We start from the raw sequence: 24359 nt of genomic DNA, 5'->3' as shown, positions 1-24359 counted from the left end.
ATCTAGGTCTCAGCCCTGAGTGGTGACCCTGGTGTGAGGAGGAGCACTGCCGTGCTGGAGTAGGGGATTGTTGTGAAGAGAGAATCATACTCACAGATCCTGGGTAGAAAAGCTTATGGCAGCTCCCAGACCAGAGTGCAAGCCAGGAGAGAAGTAAGCTCCTCTCCCTTGGTTATGCCACCTTGGAGGAACTGAGAACTTACAGATCCCCAAAGTATACCCTACTCTTGACAAAGGACTCAAAAGTCAAGTAACTGGCTGGAAAATGCCCAAAAAAGGTGAAAAAAATAAAACTATAGAAGGTTACTTTCTTGGTGAACAGGTGTTTTCTTCCACCCTTTTGGATGAGGAAGAACAATGCATACCACCGGAGAGAGACATAAAAGCCAAAGCTTCTGCATCCAAAATCAATGTGCAATGGTCTCAGGCCATGGAAGAACTGAAAAAAGGATTTTTGAAAATCAAGTAAGAGAGGTGGAGGAAAAGTTGGAAAGAGAAATGAGAGCAATGAAAGAAAATCATGAAAAGCGAGTCAACATCTTGCTAAAGGAGACCCAAAAAATGCTGAAGAAAATAACACCTTTAAAAAATAGGCAAAAAGGGGCCAAAAAAGCCAATGAGGAGAAGAATGCTTTAAAAAGCAGAATTAATGAAATGTGAAAAGAGGTCCAAAAATTTACTGAAGAAAATAGTTCTTTAAAAATTAGAATGGCATAGATGGAAGCTAATGACTTTATGAGAAACCAAGAAATCACAAAACAAAACCAAAAAAAATGAAAAAAATAGAAGACTATGAAATATCTCATTGGAAAAACAACTCACCTGAAAAATAGATCCAGGAGAGACAATTTAAAAATTATGGGACTACCTGAAAGCCATGATCAAAAAAGGAGCCTAGACATCATCTTTCATGAAACTATCAAGGAAAACTGCCCTGATATTCTAGAACCAGAGAGTGAAATAAATATTGAAAGAATCCACCAATCACCTCCTGAGAGAGATCCAAAAAGAACAACTCCTAGGAATATTGTCGCCAAATTCCAGAGTTCTCAGATCAAGGAGAAAATATTGCAAGTAGCCAGAAAGAAACATTTCAAGTATTGTAGAAACACAATCAGGATAACACAAGATCTAGCAGCTTCTACATTAAGGCATCAAAGGGCTTGGAATAAGACATTCCAGAAGTCAAAGGAACTAGGATTAAAACCAACAATCATCTACTCAGCAAAACTGAGTATAATATTTCAGGGGGGGAAATGGTCATTCAATTGAAATAGAGGACTTTCAAACATTCTTGGTGAAAAGACCAGAACTGAATAGAAAATTTGACTTTCAAACACAAGAATCAAGAGAAGCATGAAAAGACAAACAGGAAAGAAAAATCATAAGGGATTTACTAAAGTTGAACTGTTTACATTCCTTCATGGAAAAATAATATTTGTAACTCTTGAAACTTTTCTCAGTATTTGGGTAGTTGGAGGGATTATACCCACATATATATATATGTGTGTGTGTGTATATATATATAGACAGAGGGCTCAGGGTGAGTTGAATAGGAAGGGATAATATCTAAAAAGTAAAATTAAGGGGTGAGAGAGGAATATATTGGGAGGAGAAAGGGAAAAATGGAATGGGGCAAATTATCTCTCATAAAAGAGGCAGGAAAAAGCTTTTCCAATGGAGGAGAAAAGGGGGAAAGTGAGAGGGAAAAAGTGAAGCTTACTCTCATCATATTTGGCTTAAGGAGGGAATAACATGCACACTCAATTTGGTATGAAAATCTATCTTACATTACAGGAAAGTAGGGGAGAAAGGCATAAGTGGGCTGGAGGGATGATAGAAGGGAGGGCAAATTGGAGGAAGGAGTAATTAGAAGTAAAGAGTTTAGGGAAGGGACAAGGTCTAAAGAGAGAATAAAATAAATAGGGGGCAGGATAAGATGGAGGGAAATATAGTTAGTCTTCCACAACGTGACTGTTATGGAAGTCTTTTGCAAAACTACACAAATATAGCCTGTATTGAATTTCTTGCCTTCTCGGTGGGGATGCATGGGGAGGAATGTAGGAAAAGAAGTTAGAACTCAAAGTTTAAGGAATGAATGTTGAGAATTGTTTCTGCATGCAACTGGGAAATGAGAAATACAGGTAATGGGATAAAGAAATCTATCTTGCCCTACCAGACAAAAGAGAAGATGGGGATAAGGAAAAGGAGGAGTGTGATAGAAGGGAGGGCAGATTGGGGAAAAGGGCAGTCAGAATGCATGGTGTTTTGGGGAGGGGAGATATGGGGAGAAAATTTGGAACTCAAAATCTTGTGAAAATGAATGTTGAAAACTAAAAGTAAATAAATAAATAAAAATAAGAAGGCAAGGGAATAGGATGAGGAAGGGACTTTTAGAAGGCTGTATAAATTAGGGGGGCAGTGATCAGAAGTAAATTGGATTTCTGAGAGATAGAGTAAATAGAGAGAGAAGAACAAACAGTAAGGAAAAGTAGGGTGGAAAGAAATGAGTAAGTAGTAATTATAACTTTGAATGGGAAAGGTATGAACTCACCCATAAAATAGAAACAGCAGAATGGCTGAAAAACCACAACACAACAATATGTTGTTTACAACGAACATATTTTAAAATGAGCAACACACACAGGGTAAACAAATCAGGAGTAGCAATCATGATCTCAAAGTTAAAGCTAAAATAGGTTTAATTAAAAGAGATAAGAAGGGAGACTACATTATGTTAAAAGGTACCATAGATAATGAAGTAATATCAATACTAAACATATATGCACCAAATGCTATAGCACTCAAATATTTAAAGAAAAAGTTAATTGAATTACAGGTGTAAATAGATAGCAAAAATATAATAGTGGGTGATTTCAACTGTCCTCTCTCAGAACTAGATACATCTAACCATAAAATAAATAAGAAAGAAGCTAAGATTAATAGATTTTAGATAAGTTAGATAGAATAGACATCTGGAGAGAACTGAATGGAAATAGAAAGGAATGTATTTTTTTCAGTGGTACATGGCATTCTTTACAAAAACTGGCCATAAAACTTTATAGTTAAATGCAGAAAAAGCAAAATTGTTAAATGCATCCTTTTCAGATCATAATACTATTAAAATTAAATTTAGCAAAGGACCATGCGAACAAAGATTAAAAATTAATTGGAAACTAAATAATCTAATCTTAAAGAATATGTGAGGTAAAGAACAAGTCATAGAAACCATAAATAATTTTATTTATGAGACAACATATCAAAACTTATGGGTGTTTAATTGAAGATTTTTATTTTGTTCTTTTTCTAGTTTTTTTAGTTGTATATCTAATTCTTTGATATGTTCTTTCTCTATTTTATTGATGTAAGCATTTAGAGTTATAAATTATAATTTCTTTCCCTTTTATAAGGAAACATTCATTTTTCTCAATGTCCTAATAGTGGTTTAAAAATATTAAAATATTTTCAAAAACAGAACCCAAAATGTTTGCATTCAATAAATTTTAAAAGCCTGAATATCCCACTATGAAATATAATTTTGATATTTTATTGTCCAAAATTATATCTTTGTCAAAAATGAAATTTATTATTTTAAATATCTTGACATAGCAAGGTACCTATGTGATTAAGCTAAAATTCTATATTATTGTGAAGCTTCCAGAACTGAACTGATAAATTCTTGGGGTTTTTTTACATGAAGCTAAGTAGTTCTTTGCATTTGTTGTTTTGACTAGTTGTATGACAAAGAACTTTTACCTTCATCTGATTGCTATTATTTCCATTTCTTCTATACGAAGAAAAAATGCTTCCCTTCTAATGCTCACATTTGTTGGTTCTGTGGTTTGAAATCAGTGCTCTTCTTCAGAGCTATTAAAAAAATAAAGTTTTGATGACTGACCTCTTAAACGATATCTGATTTCTTTTTAGGATGCAACACTCATGGACCTTCATGGAACAGTTGCTTTCAAAGAATTTATTGAAAGAAAAGGCTACAGGATGCCCACTGTGAGTAAAACAGAGATCTGGGTATCAACCTGGGTATCAACAACCAGTCTGTTGAGTGCCAGTTGCTAGAGTGCTGCAGAGTGGACCTGGTTAGAAGCATTCTATGCCACAGGCTCTTTTTCTTGCTTGACTTTCTCTCCAGGTTCAAAGTCACTCTAGTAAATAGAGTCCTAAATAGAGCCTCTATTACCAAAAATGCAAAACTTTGTGAGAAGTATTCCTATGAACCTTCCTTAAACAAAGCCAAGAATCTGGGAATTCTTGAAAAATATGAAGCTCACACACATTCCAGTCCAAATAACCCCTGGGAAATCTTCCTAAATATTCTGATTCTCTATAAATGAAGGTTCCATGAATAAATGAACACCTTAAAATGCTTTTAAAAATTTTTTTTATTTTCAGTTCCAAATTATCTCTCTCCCCACATCCTTTGGAAAAGTAAGAAATATGATACCCATTATACATATGAAATCATGCAAAGCAAATTTCCACGAGTCATGATGCAAAACAAAAAAGTCAGTAAAAATGAAGTGAAAATAAATATACTTCAGTCTGCACTTACAGTTCATCTGTTCTTGCTGGAAGTGGATAGCATTATTATGAGTCCTTTGGAATTGTTGTAGATCATATTGATCAGAGTAGCTAAGTCTTTCACTCTTGATTATCATTACAATATTGCTGTAATTATATACAGTGTTTTCCTAGTTCTACTCACTCTACTTTGCATCAGCTTAGATAAGTCTTCCAAAGTTTTTCTGAAACTACCCCTTTTATCATTTCTTAGCCAGTACCAGATTGTTTTGTTGTTTACTATGTAGCATAGTTTGAAATCTGGTATTGCTAAAGCTACTTTTTCTTTTACTGATTCCTTTGATGTTTTTGACCTTTTCTTCCTCCAGAGGAATTTTTTATTAGCTTTTTACCTCTATAAAATAATTATTTTGCATTTTTATTGGTATGGCACTGAAAAAATTACTTTAGAATTGTCATTTTATCATATTGGTTCATATTTCCTATGAAAAACTAATATTTCTCCAATTGTTTAGATGTGTAGTTTTGTAACTGAGTTCAAATAGTGCCCTGCCAGGTAGACTCTCAAGCATTTTTATATTGTTTGCATTTATTTTAAATGAAATTTTTCTAACTCTTCCTGCTGTGATTTTGTGGGTAATATATAGAAATGCTGATGTTTATATGGACTTATTTTATATTCTGCAGCCTTACTAAAGTTGTCAGTTGTTTTGACTAGTTTTTTAGAGTTTTCTAATTATACCATCATATAAATAAAAACTGTAGAAGAACCGTCTAAAGGAGTTGCATGGTATATAATTTGAAGGTCATTACAAAACTTAAATAAGCCTTTTAGAGAAAGGTATTGAAGATGTATTGCCAAGAGACCTTATGAGTTGTCTTTGCTAGAGAGAATGTAAAATGGCAGGATGTGTTTCTGTATCTTTTTTTTTTAAGTTTTTATTCTGTTTTTATAAACACTATAGGCATTTTCTGAGATACCAAATTCACTACCTGTTTACTTCCCCTGGTGATCTCATCAGTTACCATGTATTTAATTATCATCTTTATCATGATGGCTCTCAAAACTACCTTTCCCACTCCAATCTCTTTACTGATCTACAATCTCATATAACCAACTGCCTTTCAGACATCTCAAACTGGATATTGTCTTTAACTACAGTTAGTCAAACAATTGATGGAAAGGGGCAGAGACTATAAAATCCCTTTCCACCTTCTCTACTTAATGTATAACATGAAATTCTTGCTATTATTTTTGTCTCGAACTCCATGCTTGTGCTGTGGTATTGTTCTTAGATTCTTTCTTCCCTGTACATCTTTTTATATACTTTGTCCATATTTCTGTCACTTCATAATAATAGTTTTTTGATGTAGTTAATTGATTAAATTAATACATTTTCCAATCTACATACTCCTAATTTGCTTTGTTTTAGTTTTTTGCTTTTAAATATAGTGCTTCTAAGAATATTTGTTAATAGATAGGTCATTACCTTCCTGACGTATAGTGAGAGTAGAGAAAATACCGGTTCAAGTTATATGTATATTTTGTGACTCCTACTTGCTTTTCTTTGTACTTGACACATAGTTCATACTTAATAAATATTTAGTAACTTACTCCTATGATGTTCAGGAATACCTCAGAAATACTGCAGGTTCACTTCTAGACAACTGCAATAAAGTGAATATTGCAATAAAGTGAGACACTCTGTCAGGAAGTGAATAACCTGTTTTATCATGAGTCCTTTGGAATTATTGTTGGCTGTTGTGTTGACCAGAGTTCTTGAGTCTTTCAAAGTTGTCCGTTTTTACAGTGTTATTACTGTTTTAGAAATTTTTCTCTTTCTGCTCACTTCATATTGCATCAGTTCATATAACTCTTTCTAGGTTTCTCTGAAATTATACCTTTCATCACTTGTTTATGGCACAGTAGTATCCTACTCCATTCATGTGCCATACCATGTTGTGCCATTTTTCCACTCAACAGACACCCATGACAAGGATATTCAAAAAAAAAAAAAGAAATGGCATGATTTATGAGAAAGATGTCAGAAATGTTAGAAGTTATGGTCTATGAGAAGTTAGGCTTACAGTAAAAGCTTGGGGGTAGTCACTCCTTTTAGAATGACTAGAGAAAAGTGAATCCTCAAAGAAGACATCATGGATGGTACCGACCTCTGAATCTCTGGTGGTCATTTTGCTGAAGCAAAGAACCAGAAAACTTTCAGTTAACTTGTTGACAAGGATCATGGGACAATTAGATAATTTCCTCTTTTCTTCATAAGGTTCTGATAGTGAACTCCTGGAGAGTTCATCCCTAAAAAGACATTCAGGTACATATGTAAAATATTAGTAGGGAGTAGAAGTGATGATTTCAGAACTAAGAGTGGCCATTTGCTTCTACTAGGGTGTTTTAAAAGCTGACATTATTAATTTTGTTATCATAATAGTGAAGAAGTATATAGCAGTATATACCATGTGCCAGGCACTGTGCCAAGTGCCTTACAATTATTATCTCATTTTATCCTCACAATGCCCCTGGGAAGTAGATACTATTATTATCCCCATTTTATAGATGAGGAAACTGAAGCAAGCAGAGTTTGAATGACTTGCCCAGGGTCACCCAGCTAGGAATTGTCTGAAGCCGGATTCGAACTCAGTCTTCCTGACTCTAGGGCCTGGGCTCTATTTATTATTAGTGTCATTTATAATACCTCTGTATACATCTGTAATGTTAGGGCCCAAATGTGGTGGTCCCAATATCCTTGATGGAGAAAGCTGTTTTAATATTTTTTTTTAATAAATCTTTTCATTTTTTTCTTCTACTTGTAGTCATCTTTTCATTTTCATTCCTGAATATTCTTGGGATGACTTTGCTTAGTCAGATGATTTCTTTTAATTGGTTTTACCCTAGAATTCTTCCCTCTGCTTTATGAGATGATACTGTTCATAACCATCCTTCTTTGTAAGCTTTTTACAGGCAAGTTTATACCCCAACTCTGTGCCGCCTTTTTACAGTCCTCTGTGTGTGTGTGTGTGTGTGTGTGTGTGTGTGTCTGTGTTTGTGTGTGTTTCTCTTTATGTCTCTGGATAGATAGATAGATAGGTAGATAGACAGATATGGTAGGTAGGTACATTGGATAGACAGAGAAGTAAAATATTTGCTGACTAAGATGATTCCTTAGCTTTTTTGGGTCTTCTTACTTTGGTAATTAATTTACATTGGTTTAACTTCTAGATTAAAATATGACAGTCATTATGAATGTCATGTCTCTTGTCCATTCCTCATTTTTCATTTTCAGGACTTTGTTTAAATAATTCAAGAATTCCTCATCCTAACAAAAACCACAAGTTCTTTGAGCATTCTCTAATTGTTTTCATTCCTTCACTATTCATGATGATTTCTCCTTCCCATTTTTTTATTTAGGCAATTTTGTTTTCCTTCCTCATTACTTCTTTGAACACTTAGCCCCTTCAAGGCTCAGCTCAAATGCAACTTCCTTCAAAAGGATTTGCCTGGATTCCCCCGGTTGTTTACCCAGCTATCATTGTGCAGTGTTTTGGGTTTTTTTTTTAGGTATTTTATATGCACTTGTTTGTATTTACTTACCTATTAACACAGTATATCCCTTCAGCAGAAGCTCCTACAGGGTGGGGACCATTTCCCTTTTAAATCTGTATTTCCATTACCTAGCACAGTACTTAGTATATAGCACTTAGTATATAGGACAGCTAAGTGGTGCTTGAAGTCAGGGAGACCTGAGTTCAAATCTAGCCTCAGACACTTACTAGCTGGGTGACCCTGGGCAAGTCACTTAACCCTGTTTGCCTTAGTTATCTCATCTGGAAAAGGAAATGGGTAACCATTCTAGTATCTTTGACAAGAAAACCCCAAATGGGGTTGTGAGGAGTCAGACACAAGTGAAACAACAGCGAAACATAATAAAGAAAGAGCTTGGCATTTAATGAATACTTATTGATTGATTAATTCAGCATTTGTTTTTGCTTTTCTTCTCATTTCCCCTTTGATCTTAGTGATCTCTTATGCTTGAGTATTATTAATTTGTTGGTTTTTCCAATTTTTAAGCTAAAATAGCTAATTAATCTTCTCTTTTGTTAATATATGCATTTAGAGAAACAAATTTTCCTCTAAGAACTACTTTAACTCCATTATATAAAGTTGTGTATTCTACATTAATGCCATATAATTTTCAGTTTCTGTAATTTTGTCTTTGGCCAAGTCATTCTTAAGCAAATCATTTATAATCTCCATTCTTACAGTGTATTTACTCCTTTTTTTAAAACAACACTGTCATTTCCTGATACCGTATACTGAAACCCAACACCTCTTGACAATTGAACTCTGGGAAAGGCAAGTAGTGATTCTATCTCAAGAGCAGGGCTTTCCCTTCTCAGCTGTCTCCCTGCTTGCTTGCCAGTCATGACTCTCTCTTCTCAGAGCTTGTTCTGACTTTTTTAAGGCCACAAGAACTATAACTTTTATTCATTTCCTTTCTTGATTGCTCTTCTAATTATGGAAGAGTGTTTTTTAAAATTTATCTACATTTATTTGAGGTTTTGATCTGTTTTTATTTTCAATTTTTGAAATCATCATAAACTTGATGATCATAGCCTCTCCTTTCCCTGTTCTCCCACCCTATTATACTCTCGTTTTATGCTCAGCTAACATTCCAGTTAAGTGTGTGAAAGTTGGGGTGAACCCAATTGTGAGCAAATGTAATAAAGGGGCTCTGCCTTTCCCCCATACCCTTTTCAGAGAAGTAACAGATGTCCTCTGTATCCTGTCAGCAGTGATAACCTCAAGAGTTCATAGTCTTTGGTAACAAAATGTCCTTTAATTCAGTGCTGAACTGAAATGCCATGGGTGCTAAAGGGGTGATCCCTCCTTGCTCAGGGATCTTGCCAAGTTTGGAGCATGATAGCTGGTCTGGAGAGTTGTATCAGGAAGAAAACCATGACCGAGCTCTTACTTATCCATAACCATGAGCCCCTGACTCTCTGGACAAGCCTGCACCTAGGATGGGGTCATATCTTCTTTCCTTTGTATCTTCTTTCCTTTGGTATCTCACAAAGCCTTACACCAAAGCAAGACAGTCCAACTCACAACCTTAGCATTGTCATCAGATTTTAGAATAATTGAATGAACTCTACAGTTTTCCCCCATCATTTGTAACTCTTCTGGTTCTGCAACTACTAAAGAGACTCTTTATTCTGGTCACCTTGACATTTGTGATGTCTATCAGGATCGAATTATTTTGATTGGCCCCCTCTTCATTTACTTTTTAGGGTATTATTCGGTATATGAATGTCATTTGTTTGTTCATTTATTAATTATTTTCCCACTTCTTCCCAGCCCACTTAAGTCAAGTCAACCAACATTTGTTGAGTGAGTGCCTACTGCGTGCCAGGCACTGTGCTAAGCACTGGAGAGACAAAAGAAGACAAATACCCCCTGTCTTGAAGGAGCTTACAGTCTAAACTATGTACTAACAAGATATAGACAAGTTACACTAAGAATAATCTCAGAGGAAGGCATATTGAGGTGAAATCTAATGACGTGGTCCAGGACTTGGAAGTGGGAAAACCTGAACTGAAATCTGCCCTCAACCACTTCCTACCTGTGTGATCCTGGGCAAGTCACTGAACTTCTGTTTGCCTCAGTTTCCTCAACTGTAAAATGGGGATCATAAGAGCACTTACCCTCCCAAGATGGTTGTGAGGATCAAATGAGATATTTGTAAAGTGTTTAGCACAGTGCCTGGCACACAGTAAATGCTTACTAAATGCTTGTTTAAAAATGTGACCATCCCCCATCCCAAAGACAGTGGTAGCTTTCTTCAGTTGTCCCGAGTTGGCTAGCTCTGACCAATATTCTCAGGAGCTCCCCCTCTTGACTCTGTAGGCCTATTCCTTGTGACCGTCACAGATCATAACAATCCATCTGGATTTTTATTTTAACTGAACAAAAAATTTTAGTCATATATAATAATTCGTGTATCATTGTAATTTATTAATTAATTGAAATCCAAAGCCCAAACTTTCTCCCTAGTCCTTAAATTAACTCTGGGTCATAGCACCTTAGATCCCACCAGTTTAGTAATACCTGGGGTTCATCATTGATTTCTGTGTCAAATATCCCCCAGATGGTGTTTTCTCCTCAGGACTTATCCAGCCAAATTTTCTTTTTTCTGTGTATAATAGAAATTGTGCCATAGGATTTAATCTGAGGCCACAGGGGCAAGGAGATTCCAAGGACCTGAGAAATAGGAATTGCGGGGATAAATTTAGATGGATCTGAGATCTGGAAGTTCCTGTTCTACAGCTCTCAGAGAAAAGCAGACCAGGTTGAGACTGATGGATCTCTTGAGTTCAGGATTTCTGAGCTGCAGTGGGCTAAGCTAATGGGATATGCCCACACTAAATTCAGCATGAATGTAGGGAGCCCCTATTCAGGGGAGCATTAGATTGCGTAAGGGGATTTAAATCAGTACAAGTCATACAAGTCAGAAACAGCAGGACAAAGTTGATCAGAGTGGGAGCAGGCCTAGGAATAGTCCTTGGACTTTCAACCTGGATGAGACAGGAAGACTGAGTCATTAAAATTCACACAAAACAAACAAGCACTGTTCTACTTAATTCCTTAATCTCTCTGTCTCTGTCTCTGTCTCTCTCTGTCTTTCTCTGTCTCTCTCTCTCCGTCTTTCTCTCTTTCTCTCTGTCTCTCCCTTTCTCTTGGCACTGTGCTGCTACCTGCTTTTTTCCTTGCTACCACTTAAGTCCCTGGGGCAGACATAGACACTATCCAAATAACTTCCAACTCAAAACTTCAGATACTTCTTTCTCCTAGAATAGAGAGAAAGCAATGTTATCTCTTTAAGATACAGTATCTCTTTGGTTCATGGCATAAACTACCTTGCCTCATTCAATGAACAAGCTTCCTCCTCAGCAGCAGAAATCTGTGCCAGGGTATACAGGGTTATTTCTTGAATCATTAGCAAGTGGTGTGCAGAATTACATAAGAAGTACCTTTAAACAAAAGAAACCAAAAACATTGGCCATGTCTGATAATAGATCTATATCTCCCTTTCTCTCTGCCAAGGGGAGGAAGGGATGTTCCACCTTACTCTGGAGCAAGATTGATCGTTATTCTAGTCAAAGTTCTGACTTCTTTCAGTGATACTTTTCTTTTACATTATTGTGCTTCCTATATAAATTGTTTTCTTGGTTCTGCTTACTACATTCTGCATAAGTTCATAGAAATCTTCTCTAATTTCATATTTATTGCTTTTTAACAGTAACATTTTCACATTAAAATTTCCAAATTTAATACATTATTTACATTAAATACCCCACAATTTGTTCATTCATTCCCTCTTTGGTGGGAATCAATTTTGTTTCCAGATCTTTGCTATCACAAAATGAGATCTATAAATATTTTTGTACATATACAGTGTTTTGCTCAGACTTTAAACTCCTTGGTACGTGTGCCCAGTGGGGGTATCACTAGAACAAAGGGCAAATATAAATTAGTGACTTTTCCTGAATTGTTTCAATTTTTTTCCAGAATTTAATAGACTATAGACTATATCCGAAATAGTGAACTGGCATGTCTGTTTTCCTATTGCCCCTCCAAAAATTTCCATTGCAATCTTGGTTCATTTTCGCCCTTTTGATGAACAAAAGGTAAAACTCACAAGAATTTTAACTTGCATTTCTTTTATTGGTTCATTGTAGCATTCTTTCACATGACTGTTAGCAATCAAGCTTGTTTATCTTCTTTTGAAAATGTTCATTCATGCCTTTTTGCCATCTACCTGTTAGGGAATGTCTCAATCTTATATATTTATGTCAATTTTATCTTCTTGGATATCAGACCTTTATCGGAGATATTTGATGAGAAGTTTTCCCCCAATTAACAACTTTTTTCTTATCCTAGCCAAAGTACTTTGTGCCAAAGCTTTTTATTTAACATAATAAAAATTATCTACTTTATCTTTTAATAATTTCCCCCTAGCCATAGTTGTGAAAGGTATCTCTGCTCATTGTCCTCTAATTTTTAAGTGATGTCACCTTTTTATATTTAGATTGTATATCCACATGGAGCTTTTTGTGGGATATGGTGTAGGATCTGGCTTAAACCTACTTTCCACCAAACTGGTTTCCAGTTCGCATAATGTCTTCCCCATCAGACTGTGAGGTCCTTGAAGGCAAGGACGTTTTATGCCGGTTTGTGTGTGTGTGTGTGTGTGTGCGTGTGTGTGTGTGTGTGTGTGTGTGTTTTCTTTTATCCCCAGTGCTTAGCACAATGCCTGGAACACAGGAAGCACTTAATAAATGTTTATTGATTAATTAGTTGATAGTACAAACTGATCATAGTCTGCATCAGAATTAATTTCTGAAACCTGTACTTATAGGAGAGAGCCCAGGCTGGCTAGCAGTGTTAATACCATCACTGTTACTGCTCTTTTCCTAAAAGTACCTACAGTTGAAATTCTAGGTAGAAAAGTTATTTACTGCCTTTGGGTTCAGCTCACTACTTTTAATAAAAGTAATCCTATGCAAGTCTGTTGGTTCACAGTGCACAGTGTTTCCTTTGCTCTAGATGCCTGAGGCAGCCTGATTTAAGGAGTCCTTCTGCTGCTCTGGGGAGATCTCTTTCATTTAGTGGCTGGGGGAAATGTTCATAACTTTTCTTCACCTTTTCATTTAGGAACCCAAGCAAATCACCCTTTGGCAATAAGTGCTTTTGGTGAATTAACTTTGCTGGGTCCTCATTCTCAGGAGCTACCTTAGGAGTCATACTGAGACCAGCCACTCCTATTCTCCTGTTCTCTTCACCTCAAAACCCTTTGATATCATCCTTCACTCTACTCTGTTTTCTCCCAGTTTCTTAAAAAAGTGATGGCCCCTCTCCATACTAAGACCAACCCATCTACATGTGTACTCCATCCTAATGCCCTCTCATCTTCTCCTACAGATTGCATCCTGAAACATTCAACTCTCAAATCTTTGACCTTTCTATCAACTGATTCCTTTCCTATATTCCCAAGACTCCTCTATCCTTAAAAACTCTCTACTAGATCTTACCATTCCTTCTAGCCATTTTCGTCTATCTCTCCTCCCTTCCTCAGCCAATTCATTGACAAAGCTGTCTACACTCATTGCTTTCCTCTCCCTTACTCCTTAGCCTTTTTTTTTAGGCAATCAGGGTTAGATGACTTGGTCAGGGTCACACAGCTAGTAAGTCTCTGAGGCCAAATCTGACCTCAGGTCCTTCTGACTCCAAGGCTGGTGTTCTATCCACTGCACCACCTAGCTACCCCACTCCTTAATTATTTGAAATGGAGCTTCCACTCAACTAAAACTACTTTCTTGAAAGTTACCAATGATCTCTTAGCTGATCTTTTTTCCTCAGTTCTCGCCCTTCTTGGCTTGTCTGTTTCATTTGACAGAGTTATCCACCTTCTTCTCTTGGATGTACTGTCCTTCCTTCCTGGCTTTCCATGACACTCCTCTCTCCTCAATTCTATTTTAGATTTTCTCAACAGCTTCTTAATGGGTCTCCTTGCCTCAGATCTCTCCCCACTCCAATCCATCCCACATACTGCTGCCAAAAATTTGTCTAAATGCAGATCTGACCATGTGACTCCCCTACTCAATGAGTTCTGTTGGTTTCCTGTTGTCCCTTGGATAAAATCTAAACTCTTCCATTTAGCTTTTAATACCCTACACAACCTGACCCTGAACTAGCTTTCCAGCTTCTCTGGGCATGACTCCCTCTCCTGGACTCTCAAATTTGGCCAAACTGTCCTTTCTGATCCTCCCAAAGGACATGCCATTCATGGCTTTGCACTGTCCCTTCCACATGCCTGGAATGCCTTCCACCACTTATCTCCATCTTCTAGAATTTCTTTCTTCCTCGAAGATGCAGTTCAAGCACCATCTAACACATGACTAAAATTCCTGATTCTTCCCTTCCCAAAGTATCTTGTATTTAACTGGGTTGTATCTCTCTGTATGTTTTTATCCATATTTGTCTTCTCCCCCATTAGGATGTAAACTCTTTGTGGGTAAGAGCTGTTTTCTTCTTTGTATTTTCAGGCCTAGCAGCAAGCACATAAACTCGATTCAATAAACATCTTTAAGTGCTTACTACATGCCAAGTACTGGGGAGACAAATAAGAAAAACTAAGTTCCCTGTCCTCAAGTAGCTTAAAATTTAATGGGGGAAGACAGTAGGTACAAAGAATCTGATGGGAAATTCACCAGGGAGGAACCCCAGTACCAGAAAGTGATGAAAACCCACTGATGGAAAATGGAGAGTCTATTTTGACTTGTGTCCAGAATAACCTAAGGTGCCACAGGTGAAACTAATGTTTACCCATGTAACATATGATTTACATGTAACTGTGTGTGTGTAGTGGTACTCATTCATGTTAAACACAGCATGCACTGAAATATATTTACCTGATTATATACTAAAGTTATGTAAGTACCGTAGCTATAGGTGTCTCTTAATTATACCTTTTATTGCGGTTTTCATCATTCATGTAAACACTCATGCATTTACCTGTTTTATTATTTCATAGGCCTGTCATTAGTGATATGGGCAGCTAGGTGGCACTATAGGGGATAGAGCATTGCCCCTGGAATCAGGAAGACCTGAGTTCAAATTTGACCTCAGACTCTAGCTTGCCTGGGCTGTAGAGATATTTGAAATTTCTTGATTTCAGATCTATAGCATCTGACTGAAAGATCATGGCAACAAAGATTTAAAGCTGGAAGGGCCCACAAAGGCCTTCTTCAAACCTTCTCCTTTTACAGATGAGGAAACTGAAACCCCAGAGGGGGAGTGATTTGCCCAGTTATGCAAGTGGTAAACAGCAGAGTGAGAATTGGAACCCAGAGCCTCCCCTCAATAGTCAGTCTTTTTCCCATCATGTTATGCCATTTTCACTAGGTCTTCTATTACAAGTCGAGTGTTTGTTCTATTATAAGGTGCTGCTACACTCACACACCCACACCTTCACCACACACACACACACACACACACACACACACACACACACACACACACTCTCCCCCCACCCCCATCCCCACCCCCCTTACTCACTTGAGTAGGCTTCCATTTAAAGGGATAATCTGCACAAAATTGGAGTTGGCTGCAAAATGAGCTGATATGTGTGTCTAGTGGATTTGTGACTCTTGCTGTATGACCACATTCCAATCAGCCACATAAATATAGGAGGAAGGCAGGAAGGTGTGAGTGTGTGCATGTGCATGCATGCACGTGTGTGTCTGGATGTGTGTCTATGTGTGTCTTTTTGTGTATGTCTGTGCATATGTCTGTGTGTGTCTGGGTTTGGGTGTGGTTGTGTATCTGTGTGGGTGTCTGAGTCTGGATGTGTCTGTGTGTGGGTAGGATGTGTGTCTGTGTGGGTGTCTGAGTCTGGATGTATCTGTGTGTGGGTGGGATGTGTGTTTGTTACTGTGTGTGTGTCTGTCTCAGTATACCTGTGTGTGTGTGTCTGGATGTGTCTGGGTCTCAATGTGTACCTGTATGTGTCTGTGTATCTGTGTGTGTCTGTGTCTCTGCGTATGTCTGTGTGTCTGTGTATGTCTGTGTCTAGATGTGTGTCTGTGTGTCTGGTGTGTCTGGGTGTATTGGGGGAGCGCTCTGCCAGATTCCCATTGAGGCTAATGCCACTTCTTGTTTCTTTGGGGGATCTCTAGTTCCTTTCAAGACTGTTCGCCAAGAAGGAAGATAGAAGCTCCCCCGAAAGCGGTCACCAGCTCGCCCTGCAGCCCATGAAGCTAAAGCTGAAGCCAAAGGTGAAGCCCAAGGCAAAGAAAAGAATGAAGAGGGAAAGCTAGCTAGAAGTAAGACATAGAAAGCAGAAGGATTTGTCTCCCCCCTTTTTTTCCTCTCCTTTGTTTTTTAAAATCATTAAATAAACTTGGTAATTAGCACACCCATTAGATGTTGTTATCCATCTTTTATTTGGCAATGTAAAAAGTAGCTGTTCCTGCAGAGGACATATCCCATTGAAGACATGGAATGGCCATGACCTAGGTTTGAATTTCCCTTCAGATACTCAATAGCTGTGTGACCTTCATAGGGGTGGTGAGGTAATACAGTGGTCTTGGACTCTGAGTTAGGAAGACCTGAGTTTGAATGCTGCCTTTTAGTAGTTGTGCGGTCCTGGGCAAATCGTTTACTCTCTGCCTCAGTTTCCTCATCTGAAAAATGGGGATAATAAGGGTGTTTTACTTCCCAGGGTTGTTGTGAGGATAAAATGAGATGGTGTTTGTAAAGTGCATTGCAAGTTTTGTGTCTTATAAATGCTGGCTAGTATTGTTATTAACTCATTAAAACTATCCAACAGCCTTCTAAGGCAAGTTAATTGGTATTTTCTTTGACACTGGATAGATATATACATGTTATATATATATACATAATTTATGTAAACATATAGAAGTAGATTGTGCGTGTGTGATCTCTCCCCTCAATTTTATCCTGACCATTGCTTGCCATGATTTTGTTTTTCTTCTGAAGGAATGTGTCTTAGCAACAGATTTCAGTCTTAGCTGATGATGTAAGGTCACAGGGACTTAAAGACATCTAGTCTGTGGCATATCTGGCATGCTGACTGTCCTACAGAATGAAGACTTTAAAACTTTTCCTTTGAGAATTTTATTTTTCTTTTGGGCATCACGGACCTCGATGTAAATCTGTTCTAGAATTCAGATGAGAAAATTGCTTGCTGATTGCTGAATCTGGAGAACACTTCTGTGAAATTGGAAGCCAGGGCAGCCCTGCGTGCCTGCTCTCCAGATGAAGGTCTATTTCTGGGTTCAGTCTATCCTATCCTGTGAAGTCAGAGACTCTGCAAGACTGACTGAAGCTGACAGGTGCTGCTGGCCATTTTTTTTTCTTCCTGACCCATGATTTCATCACTGTGAGAAACTCACAGCAAATGGTCTCTAACTTGGGCATGACTATGTCTTGGAGCAGGGCTTCTTAACCTGCAGTCTGTAGATTCCCAACAGGTCTCAGCATAGATTTCAGAGGATCTGAGAACTTGGATGGGGAAAAATGACAGGTTTATTTTCACTAACCTCTAACTGAAATTGAGCCTTGCTTTTCAAGCATGAATGTAGGTGACAAACCACAGTAGTATTAGAACTGCCTGTGCTTCATTATCGAAGAGGACCAATGACATCACTTGACTTGCAAATAAATTGGATTTAAGTGAGGCAGAGCTGTGCAAAGTCACCAGCCTCACTCTCTCCTCCAGTCACTGGAGTCCAGTGACAAGACATAGGTCAGGACTACTGGTGATGGCCCAGGATGCAATATGAGACCTTGCCCTTTTTAAGACCTTAGGGTCTTTCCCAGGTCTCAGTGATTAAGGCTAGGTAAGCACTAAGGTAAAAGATGGCCTAATTTGGCTTCACAAAAGAATCATTCAGGGAAGGGAAGACCCTCAGAGTTTCTGGCCAGAACACAAACAATTGCTGTTTACCACTGCCTATGACTATTGCCAATAGAAATCAGAGATAGTTTCATATCACATTACATTTGAAAACTGATTGAACATTCAGCATGGCATGCCTGTTACCTGGTGTCAAAGAACACCCCACAGTTTAAGTTCTTACTAAGGATAAGCAACTCACACCCATACCCACTAAATATTCTCCCTCTCTCTCTCTCTCTCTCTCTCTCTCTCTCTCTCTCACTCTCTCTCTCTCTCTCTCTCTCTCTCTCTCTCTCTTTCTCTCTCTCTCCCTCTCCCTCTCCCTTTCCCTCTCTGTCTCTCTGTCTCTGTCTCTCTGTCTCTCTTTTGAGTGGTCTTCACACTTGTCTGCATTTTAAATGCATTACTTTATAATTTAATGTGTTAATAAAATACATATATTACTATATCACAAGTTTCAAAAATATTTTGATAACAATATTTCAAAATAATTGGTCTTCTTTGTAATTCTATGTATTTTATTTTATGCATTTAAGAATATTATTCTGAGAAGGGGTCTATCAGACTGAATCCCTGCCATAGATAATTTCTTGAGGCAGTGAGAAGCTAAGTGACTGTCCCAGGGTCACACAACCAGTATGTGAAGGAGGCAGACAAAGTCAAATGCAAGTCATGTCATCATTTCTCTGATGGCATGGTCTTCTTCAGCAACGAAGGACAAACACAATCCCATGAGTAGGTGCAGCTGGCTGAATGCAGCTGGGTAACTCACCTCCTCTCCTGTCTGCCTCCCCCTCCCCTTCCTTCTCCTCTCCAAAGGAAGGTAAACTTGGATGGCCAAAAGATGCCCTGTTGACTTGGGTTTTACTGGCTCCTTTCCTATTACCCTTCCCTCTCCTCCCCTCCCCTCCCCTCCTTTCCTTTCTCCTGTCCTGTCCCCTGTCCCATCCCTTGTCCTGTCCTCTCCCAAAACCTTAAACCTACTGCACTCTGAAACTGGGACTCCATTGAGGCCCTGCCTGAGGGCTTCTCTGGACCCCTCTAGCTTGAGAGTGATTATCAATAATAATTGTTGCTCTTTCCCACCCAACCTGATATCTTTCTTTTTCTCGACCTCATTAAAGGGGCCATGCCCTGGCTACTTCTTAAACAGGCCTATTCAATGAATGGGTGTTGCCTCACCCTAAGTGAGTATCTGCAAACACCTTGGCCTAAAGGGCCCAAGGTCTCCCAGTGCATCCTGGGTCATCTCCAGTCATCCTGAGGAATATCAGGTCTCTGGATTCAGATGACTGGAGGAGAAGTGAGGCTGGTGACCTGCACAGCCCTCCCTCACTCAAAACAAAGTCAAGTGCAAGTCACGTCCTGATTTCTCTGATGGCATGGTCTTCTTTGGCAACGAAGGACTAACACAATGGCATGCCTAAGGGAAAAGGGAAGAGGCAATGATCATATTTAACCTAGGCAAACCCAACTTATTCTTTATGCCGTAGGTTCTTAACCATTTTTGTACCATGAATCCCCTTGGCAGTCTGGTGAAACCTATTTGCTGTTTAGTCGTTCAGTTGTGTCTGACTCTTTATGACCCAATAGACCACAGCTGTTCATGGAGTTTTCTTGGTAAAGATACTGGAGTGGTTTGCCATTTGAGAAATCACCCTGCTTATCATTTCTTATAGTATTCCATCAAATTCATATACCACAACTTGGTTCAGTCATTCCTCAGTTGATGAACATGCCCTCAATTTCCAATTCTTTGCACCACAAAAAGAGCTGTTATAATATTTTTGTACATAGAGGTCCTTTTCCTTTTTTTAATCTCTTTGGGATACAGAACTAGTGGTGGTATTGCTGGGTCAAAGGGTATGTATAGTTTCATAGCCCTTTGGACATGATTCCAAATTACTCTCCAGAATAGTTGTATCAATTCACAACTCCACCAACAATGCATCAGTATCCCAATATTTCCACCTCCCCTCCAGTATTTGTCATTTTCTTTGAAATTCAAAACCCTTAATATTATTTTGCCCTTTGTTCTTTTTCTTTCCTCCTTTGTTTTTAAAAGCATCAATTAAATTTATTGATTAGAGCATCTATCATTCTTTCCTTCTAAGTTTTTACTTGGCAACATAAAAAATTTAACTAATTAATCAAGCCTTTTGTGAAATCTTGCAAAATGGTACAGCCCAAAACACAGCAGACCTATTAATTTTTGACCCTCTTAATGACTGGTGTCATTTCCTACACAACTGACCTAGCCATGGTAATTAATCAGTATCGGAATTCCGAGTGAGCCTGGTTGTGTGTAACCTAATACTCCAGACAACTCAAGCCACTGGAGCTTGCTATGGGAAAATTTCCCCAAGAAATATACTTAAAAATATTTTTTGACAGAACCAAAAGGATAGTTTAACAGAAATCTACACAGGTCTTGAGTCCATCTTTGATGGCACAAAATAGAGCAGTAGAACCTTTTTGTTTTTCCTTGAAAATAAAACAGATATTTTCATATTGGGTAGAATCTTCTGAAACAGGAAAGTCACATTATCATCCAAATATACATTTGCCATGGTGGCATGTTTCTATTTTTGTCTCATTGTACCCTCTGCTACCCATCATCCTTGTTTGGGGCTTATATTTCCCACTTGCCCTCGTAATTGATTTTCATTGAAAGGCAAAGTAGTGAGAAAGCTAGGCTGGCAATCAGGAAGACCTGGGTTCACGTTTCAACTGGAACACTTCCTAGGCAAGTGACCCTGGACAAGTCATGTCACCTCACACAGCCTCAGATTTCCTCAGCTGTGAAATGGGTACAATAATCCCAGCAAAATTATTTCCTGGGTCATTGTGAGGCTTAAATAAGATATGTCCTAAATGTGTTGCAGACTTTAAAGCTCTCTAAGGGTCAGCTATTGATATCATTAAGGGAATGTAAAGTAGTATTTAATCGTTACCAGCTCTGTCCCTTAAGCTTTGAGACTGCAGCTTGGCCAATTGCTTGGGTGTATGTATGGTTGTCAGGGGAAATTGCAATGGAGTCCCAAAGACAGCATTTACCTTAGCAGGTCAGAATGGAAGGGGATCTATAGAAATATTCTGTCCCATACTCCACAAATGCAGAGTCCTCAGCACAGCGTGATGAAATCATCAGCACTTATTGATAATATTTAAGACTAATAGAAAAGTTCCCACTGAGAGAGAGCAAAAGTGTTTGTTTTGGGGGTGAGGGAACCTGGGTTCAAATCCCAGCTTTGGTCCCTTTGGAACCCATTGTCTTTATCTATAAGATGAGAGGGTTGAACTAGACAGGTTAAGCCCAGATCCCTTCTAAATCTAGAATGAAATCATTGCTGTAAAAACCCTACTGCTATCACTGTATGTTGTGCACTTTGACAGCTCATAAACTTTATAGGGAGATTGCGGACATGTTGTCACTTGCAGTTTTGCTCACTGAAGTTATTTGGCATTCTTGCTATTCAGTTGTTTTCATTGTGTCCAATTCTTCATGACCTCTTTGGGGTTTTCTTGTCAGAGATACTGGAGTGGTTTGCCATTTCCTTTTCCAGCTCATTTGACAGATGAGGAAACTGAGGCAAAGAGGGTCAAGTGACTTGCCCAGGGTCACACAACTAGTAAGTGTCTAAGTGTCTAAGGCCAGATTTGAACTCAACTTTCCTGATTCTAGGCCCTGTGCTCTATCCGCTGTTCCATCTAGCTGCCCTATGAAGTTATATTCCCTTTAAAACGAAGGATCATCTACAGATGTTCAATATTCATTTGACATTTTCTCTTTAAACATTTTACTGATATTTCATTCAGCTTTTCAATATCCTCTTGGGATTTAAGATGAAGAGTGCTGGACTCAAAGCATCTGTATTCAAATCCCACCTGCTTGAGGTTTGGCAAGTCACCCAGTCTGCCAGCCCCAGTTTCCTCAGCTGTAAAATGACAGGGTTGGACTTGGGTGTGCTAGTAAATATTTAATGACTAACACTCCAGTAAAAAAAAACAACAGTGTAGGACCACACACTCCTAAGTCTGACCAACATCATGAACATTTTCTCCTGTACTTTCTTAAGTCTATACAATCAACAAAACAAGCAAACAAAAGAAGAAAGACTTGAGTTATAATGTTTGCTGATTCCAAAGGGTAATGCTCATGATGGAAACTTAACAACTGGCTCTCCCAAGTTAACATGAGTTGGCTCTAGCACGGTGATGATTACACTCAATGACCTCTAAGTCTCCTTCTGGCTCTCCATCTATGAATCTATGATTCAATGGTGGGGAACACCGTGACTGTCTTCATAGTTCATGCATTGGGATCATCAACCTTAGAAGCCATGTGATACAACCCCCTCATTTTATAGCTAAGGAAACTGAAACCTACAGAGGTTATGTGACTTGCCCAGAGTTACTCAGGGAATAGGTATTACAGACAGGATTCAAATCCAGATCATCAGGCTCCAAACTCAGAGCAATCTCACTGTATCCCACTGCACCTTTGCCAAAATCAGTTCTCAGGTGTTTTTCTAAACAAAGTTCTTGTATATTGAAGAGGAAATGAGTTGTTGCATAATCAGATTTAGACCATGATAGACATGGGGTTCTTCAATATTTTACCTTTTTTCTTTTTCTTTTCTTTTCTTTTTTCTTTCTTTCTTTTTTCTTTTTTAGCATTTTAAGCTAACCCTTCTTGTTAAACTTTACAGAGTCTTTACCAGGGAAACCAGGGGATCTAGGTGTTGGTGGTCTTGCATTTTAACTTAAATGGACTCCTGGGAAGGAGAAAGAGAGGATAGAACACCTATCTGTGAAATTCCTTTCCCATAAACATAGGATTTAGTGGATTATAAGAAGGAAATAAGCTGTAGATTTACCAATGTAGATGACTTAGTGCCATTGACATCTGTTAAGTGTACTTACTAAAAGCACAAGAGGAAAATATTTATCTTCTCAGAGAATAATGTACTGTATCAATAAGCTCCCCAACATACACAGGGGGCCTGCTATCACAGGTTCTTAAATCTGCATTTATAAAAGGAAAGGCAACTTTTGAGAGGTTAACAATCTCCTTTAATCAAACACATACATCATTCACTTAGTTCAGGAAATCAACAGACAGCACTTCAAAACTGTTTGACGTAAGCAATCCATATATCACAAATCAACAGACAGGTCCAACTGTCTGACCATAGTTACCAGAGAGGGAAGCACCAACATCTGGGTTTTCAAAAGGGGGGTGGCAGGAGATGGCTGCTTAATGGTTTCCCAGAGTCTCATCTGGCATACAAACCTTCTTCCAAAAACTAAACCCCAAAGTAAAATCTCACCCTCAGAGTATTTATACCTTTTTTAGAGTCAGAGGGCATCCCAATCCTTGACCATCAGTGCCTCTTTAACAAAAAGCGTGGGCCTTCCTACAAAACTCCCCTAATCAAAACCTCCTTAATGGGCAGGTCCATTAATGGGTGGGAAAGATATTTAATCACATTAACAATACAAATATATATATGTACACATATATCTACACACACATGCACACACAAACATACATACACACACATATCTATCTCTCTGTGTGTGTACACAGAAACTCTTGTTTCTGTATTTTTCTCCTGGGACTCTTGGTTGATAAAGGCAAGATTCAATCAAAGGCATTATACTTCTTGATTATACTAAAACAAAAACAGCAAAAGATCCTACTTTGCTTGCCCTTACATGTACCACAAAACCTGCCACCATAATTCAGTTCATTCTATTTAAACCATTTGTCAGAACTTGCTGAGCACTGTCTTAGAGAGTAGGAATAATAAAAGAACAATAACAAAACAATCCCTGCCCTCAAGGAGCTTATATTCCTCTGGGGGGATTGCAGTGTAGGAACATGTATGAGGTGGAAAGGGCCATCTAGTTCAATCCCCTCTTCTGACAGATGAAGAAATTGAGGTCCAGACAGTGAAAAGGACTGAACAAAGTCACTTAGAAGTACAGGTAGGATTTGAACCCAACTCCTAATCCATCTCCAAATCCATCGCTTTTTGAGATTCATTATCCCTGCCAGCATCAGAGATATTGGAAATTATGCCCTCAAATCATTTTAAAAGGTATTCCTTTGGGGGAGGGAGATAGAGATAGCCTCCTTCCCATAGTAGGAAACTGGCCCTGTAGGCAAATCCCCTGGGATTTCAAGAGTCCAGTGCTCGGGGATGGATAATAAAAGGAAATTGAGATGCAAGTGGGGCAAAAGAGAAAAAGAAGCAAGCCATCTCGTAGCTTTTATTTTGTTTAATTAAGTTATTTAACACAACTAAGTTCAGTCGTTTC

At 38.3% G+C, this 24359-nt stretch overlaps 1 protein-coding gene across 2 annotated transcripts in view; it reads left to right on the top strand.

The window, feature by feature from the left end:
* FAM47E (family with sequence similarity 47 member E) overlaps nucleotides 1-16530 on the top strand; it is a 59503-nt gene extending 42973 nt beyond the window's left edge. For both annotated transcript variants that reach the window (XM_072624100.1, XM_072624101.1), the window contains exons 7-8: nucleotides 3928-4005; nucleotides 16288-16530. In XM_072624100.1, the coding sequence (XP_072480201.1) occupies nucleotides 3928-4005; nucleotides 16288-16428 (219 nt within the window). In that variant the 3' untranslated portion in view covers nucleotides 16429-16530. The remainder of the gene's footprint in view (nucleotides 1-3927; nucleotides 4006-16287) is intronic.
* The last annotated feature ends 7829 nt before the right edge of the window (nucleotides 16531-24359 follow it).

This window comes from Notamacropus eugenii, chromosome 7, assembly GCF_028372415.1.
Source record: "Notamacropus eugenii isolate mMacEug1 chromosome 7, mMacEug1.pri_v2, whole genome shotgun sequence".
Classification (NCBI taxonomy): Eukaryota; Metazoa; Chordata; class Mammalia; order Diprotodontia; family Macropodidae; genus Notamacropus; species Notamacropus eugenii.
The sequence above is the reverse complement of the archived record's forward strand: the minus strand, read 5'-3'. Positions and strand labels throughout refer to the sequence as shown.